General features: G+C 38.0%; 1 protein-coding gene across 1 annotated transcript; it reads left to right on the top strand.

Annotated features, from left to right (window-relative positions):
- Positions 1 to 409: 409 nt before the first annotated feature.
- On the top strand, positions 410 to 2,182 carry LOC149111255 (uncharacterized). Its single transcript, XM_089292827.1, has 2 exons — positions 410 to 581; positions 973 to 2,182. The coding sequence occupies exons 1-2, from the start codon at positions 541 to 543 to the stop codon at positions 1,673 to 1,675; spliced, it is 744 nt and encodes a 247-aa protein (XP_089148953.1). The 5' UTR covers positions 410 to 540; the 3' UTR covers positions 1,676 to 2,182.
- The last annotated feature ends 3,429 nt before the right edge of the window (positions 2,183 to 5,611 follow it).

Genomic DNA, 5,611 nt, shown 5'->3' with positions numbered 1-5,611 from the left:
CGATCGAGAGGTCCAAAAATTTCACGTGCAGCAACACCAAAAGAGTACATGTCATGTTGCTTAGCTTCTTCAAAACCAGTTCTTACAAGAAATCTGAAAATCTTATGAAAACTATCAAGGGTTTTTTTTATAACCAATCGAGATTGTGATCCGTTTGTTAGTTTCACCTAAATTCCACGTGTCTGAGCGGGCAGCCGGAAACCCTTATCATGCCAACAAAGTTTAGTTTTCACGGTAAGCTGTCCAGTTATTTATTGTTTAATTCTTTATCTTTTTCTTAGAAATTACCCGCGTCAGCACAAAAATGAAAACGAAATAGTTTTCGCCACTCTCACTGAGTCATGGTCAACATGTTTTCTGTCATACTGACGAAGCATTAACTTAGTGTATAATGTTACTAATTTCAATCGTTTCAGAAGAGAATCGTCGGATATATAAGGGGGTCTTTAACTGAGCGATCATAAGTTTACAAAGTTTTCAAGGAAGCTACAAGCAAGATACAAGAAGAGACAAATATCAAGAGAAGAATTTCAAGACAGCATGCCTCTCGTTAACCGATTTCCAACCTACGATCCATACAGGTAAATTTCAAATCATTTTCTGAGCCTCGGTAGTATGCACTTTTGTAAAACGTTTCGATCGAAACGGTTCAGGAAGATTTTTAGCACGGATCTTTTACGCATGTCTATGCTGAAGAATTGGTTTGTGGTTGCAACTGAAGACATTTTACAAGAAGCTTAGGGCTCTGTTGAACAGCGTACAAAATACATTTACTCAACAAATAAAATGTTTAATATCCAAATTCAGAATTTTAGCCAGATTTACCGTGAACAAGATATGTCCATACATTATAAGAAAGGTTCTACTTTATAAACTTTTAAGGGACCTAGATGCGTTCAGAAAATGTTATGGGTGAGGAAAATATATTGCTGTGTCTTTAGCGTTCAAATAGTTCCATTTTTCCTATTGCAGTTACTACAACCGAGCTCCTAGAGGCTATGGCGTTTTCTTTGATTTATGGAGAGAAACTGTTCTAGCTGGTGCTTACGAACAGCGACAAACAAACTACCAACGAGCCATGGAAAGGCCTCACCACGGAGCAGTAAAGATCGCTTGTGTGCTGATTGGGCATTACCAACCTGAAGAAATCTCGCTTGAGGTAGATAGCGAAAAGATCATCTTACATGGCCAGCATCAATGCGAACAAAAAGATGGATTCGATAAGAGCGAGTTCACGAGAGTCTTCAAACTTCCTCCAGGTGTCGACCCGACAACTGTCACGTCACGAATTAACTTAGATAACCGTGTTCTCGTCATCGAGGGAATAAAACAAGAGCAAGACAAAGGAAACGACGGTGAATTTGAGGCCAAGTTGGATTTTAATGGTTTCAAACCAGAAGAGATCAAGCTCCATCTCCGTGGAAATATGCTGACCGTCACTGGAATACAGGAATCTGAACGTCATCAGTCACGTAACACGTACAGTCGTTGTATTGTGCTGCCCGATGACGTAGATCCCAGATCGGTGACTTCATGCTTGTCAAAAGAAGGCCTGCTGACGATAAAAGCATCCCGTGACCCAGCTATGTTGTCCCGCAAGAGTTCCGATGACATCACCATCGCCAAGGAAACAGAGGAGGAGGAAAAACAGAGGACGGCCGGCGCTGATGCCTGAGAAATTGTAATTTAGTTATAGACATTGTTAAAAGAGCCAATAGCTTAATTTTTAAACTTTCATGAAATATGCAATCATATATTTCTCTACTTTTTTTTTATCAAAAGTAGTTAATTTCGTCTGACGGTAAAGATAAGTTTTGTTGCCGATCTACCGGCCACATTATGGTCCGTAAGATTTCGTAAGATTTCGGTTCTTTCTTGTTGAAAATGAAACCGTATTTCTTTGCTTTATTTAGAAAATACTATTTTCAGAACTTTATGTGGCAAATGCATGGTTTAGGCTACTTTTATTAAGTTTGTAGAGTTGTGATAATTTATTTTAGATATTTTATTGTGCCCTGCAGTATTGGTGTAATTACAAGCGAGGTGGATTAATGAAATAAATATTTGAAATTATTATATGTCGCTTTCTGGTCTATCTTGCAAAGTTTTCAGTCTTGCACATATTTCTAACTTACCACAATGTAATTCAAACAGCACAATTGAATTAAAAGGTTAAAACGTATTTCAAATACAAGGTTTTTTTGCAACTGATGTCAACAGAACGTGGTTTTAATACAATTTTTTTGTTCTTTCTTTTATTCTAAACGAGGTAAACAGCATCGACTGACTAACACTATTCACTTAACTCTGAAGATGTCTTCCGCTTAATTAGGTTGTCGAAACGTCAGTCATCAACAACAGTTCTTTTCACAACTACCCTACCCCGGACGATCACACTATACTAACTACTGATGCAAACAGGGTTGTTTCAAAGACCTTTTTAACTAAATGTTAGCGAGGGCTTCGAATCAGATTTTTACAGCATCGCAGAACAAGGCAGCGAGACACTGAATTGTCACTAATCCTTTAATTGGACAATGTCACAAAAGTGAGACATACCATATTTCATGAGATTAAAAAACAAAGGTTTTTTTTAATGTTTATCATTTCGTAGCAAACATGAAAACAACACTTAATTCACATGGAAATTAAAGCAAAGAAACCACATCACGTTATAATAAAATTTACAAAAAGTATTGCGTTACTAATAATACACATGAAAAAATTACTCGATTCTTATTGGCTAAGAGCAGTGCAGTTCAAGTGTAACACCAGTGCAAAAAGTGTAACACCAGTGCAAATTACACATCAAAATTCTGGATTATGATTGACTGAAAGATAATAGGAATTTTTCTAAGAAAATGATATCAGGTAAAATGATGACGAAAATTTTGTGTTGAAACTTTGAAAAAAGTTTTCTCAAATAAGAAAAAATGGCTCCAAGAAAGATCTTCCGGCACTTCCTCCACGCGAATTTTTTCATGTTTATATTATTAATAAGTAATCATACGGTTTTTCTCGTTCAATTTTGAGTTAATTTGCACTTGTGAGTTTTTCAAAAAGCTGAAATTACACTCGCCGAAGCGGCTCGTGCAATGTCAGCTTTTTGAAAAACTCACTCGTGCAAATTAATTCCAAATTGAACTCGAAACCGTATGATTACCTATACTAATGTAAGCTACTTGGCCTGGCTACTTAGCAACAATGTTAATTCTGCTGATTTTTTTAAAAACTTCTTTTTACCACTACATAACTTAAATTGGACATAACAAAGTAACTGGAGCTGTTAAATAATTGAAATGTCACCATTAAGTTACCATTCCAGTCAAACCAAGTGAAGCGTACACCCCTCGCTAGTCATTTTAAATGTCAATATGAAACTGATTTTTTTTGGAACATTAAACCCATTTAGCGGTATTCTGAAAACACTAGTGGCTTCAATTTTCCAATAATCAGTTCATTTTTGCATTCTAGAAACGACTTGCGGGTTCAATATTCAAATAATCAATTCATTACATCACGAGCCAGAGCTAACCGGAAGCTGAAAAATTCGCCAGGTCCGGTTGCTATGGGGTGATGTCATTTATCTGTTAGGTTGCTGTCATCGCAAGACTTTTGTGGTTCTATTGTGGTTAGCGATAATTGCTTTCAGTGAGAGTAATTGTGTACAAAAGCAACCTGGTTATTTTCAGATATGATCTGGCCACATAATTGATATTTTATAATAAATTTTCATAACGCGGGAATATTGCGCGGTCAGATATGAAAAAAAAAGACTTCGACTTCGAATGAACCCGTCATCGGTCGTTGAAAACGGATACAAAACGAGATGTGCCTCTGAGTTAGAAGATATGGTGTCTCTCTGACGCATTTGTGCGAAATTGAGCCAGTTTCCAATCGAATTTGCCTTGAGGAGTTAAAGAAGGCGCGTGGATTTTCTTTTCACGGGAAGAGAAACAAAGGAGCTGCCCTGACTATACATTTGGATTGGTTTTTGCTTAAACCATAAAACAGCTGTTGAAAACCAAACGAAACCGCCAGCCACGATTGATTTATACATGAATTCATTCACCCAAGAACGACGGAGAGAACCAGAAAGTGTTTTCAGCTTGCGCTACCCGTGACCAACCTCCCAGAGCATCGAATCAAGACAACAGCTTCAAAACTCAACAAGTCAAACGCACCAAGTGCTACAGGATATTTTACAAAAACCACATATTTTTCAGAAATGCGTGACACTATAGGAAACAAAAACAACAACAAAATCGTCATTTTTCCCTCGCTCGTTCATATCGTACGAACATGTTACATATCCTTTTCTGGTTCATCCAAGCTGAAGTCCATGCAATACAGTTACTGAGTACTTCGGGATATGTAGAAAAATCGTCATAGTTATTTTTCCGTCGTGCGTGACATTATAGGAAAATGTTACATACCCTTTTCTGGTTCACCCAGGCTGAAGTCCATGCAATACCGTTGCTGAGTACTTCGGGATATGTAACAAAATCGTTATAGTGATTTTTCCGTCGTGCATGACATTATAGGAACATGTTACATATCCTTTCTGGTTCATCCAGGCTGAAGTCCATGTAATACAGTTGCTGAGTGATTCGGGATATGTAACAAAATCGCCATAGTTATTTTCCCGTTGTGCGTGACATTATAGGAACATGTTACATATCCTTTCTGGTTCATCCAGGCTGAAGTCCATGCAATACAGTTGCTGAGTGCTTCGGGATATGTAACAAAATCGCCATAGTTATTTTTCCGTCGTGCGTGACATTAGAGGAACATGTTACATATCCTTTCTGGTTCATCCAGGCTGAAGTCCATGCAATACAGTTGCTGAGCGCTTCGGGATATGTAACAAAATCGCCATAGTTATTTTTCCGTCGTGCGTGACATTAGAGGAACATGTTACATATCCTTTCTGGTTCATCCAGGCATAAGTCCATGCAATACCGTTGCTGAGTACTTCGGGATATGTAAAAAAATCGTTATAGTTATTTTTTCCGTCGTGCGTGACATTATAGGAACATGTTACATATCCTTTCTGGTTCATCCAGGCTGAAGTCCATGCAATACAGTTGCTGAATACTTCGGGATATGTAAAAAAATCGTTATAGTTATTTTTTCCGTCGTGCGTGACATTATAGGAACATGTTACATATCCTTTCTGGTTCATCCAGGCTGAAGTCCATGCAATACAGTTGCTGAGCGCTTCGGGATATGTAACAAAATCGCCACAGTTATTTTTCCGTCGTGCGTGACATTAGAGGAACATGTTACATATCCTTTCTGGTTCATCCAGGCTGAAGTCCATGCAATACAGTTGCTGAGTGTTTCGGGATATGTAACAAAATCGTCACAGTTATTTTTCCGTCGTGCGTGACATTATAGGAACATGTTACATATCCTTTCTGGTTCATCCAGGCTGAAGTCCATGCAATACCGTTGCTGAGTGCTTCGGGATATGTAACAAAATCGTCATAGTTATTTTTTCCGTCGTGCGTGACATTATAGGAACATGTTACATATCCTTTCTGGTTCATTCAGGCTGAAGTCCATGCAATACAGTTGCTGAGCGCTTCGGAATATGTAACAAAATCGT

Source organism: Orbicella faveolata, unplaced genomic scaffold (assembly GCF_042242905.1).
Source record: "Orbicella faveolata isolate gen_17 unplaced genomic scaffold, um_ofav_v1 contig_24, whole genome shotgun sequence".
Classification (NCBI taxonomy): domain Eukaryota; kingdom Metazoa; phylum Cnidaria; class Anthozoa; order Scleractinia; family Merulinidae; genus Orbicella; species Orbicella faveolata.
The sequence above is the reverse complement of the archived record's forward strand: the minus strand, read 5'-3'. Positions and strand labels throughout refer to the sequence as shown.

Coding starts and splice junctions, on each gene's coding strand:
- LOC149111255 (XM_089292827.1), top strand. CDS start 541: ATGCCTCTCGTTAACCGATTTCCAACCTACGATCCATACAG. Junction 582..972: donor CCAACCTACGATCCATACAG/GTAAATTTCAAA, acceptor TTCCTATTGCAG/TTACTACAACCGAGCTCCTA.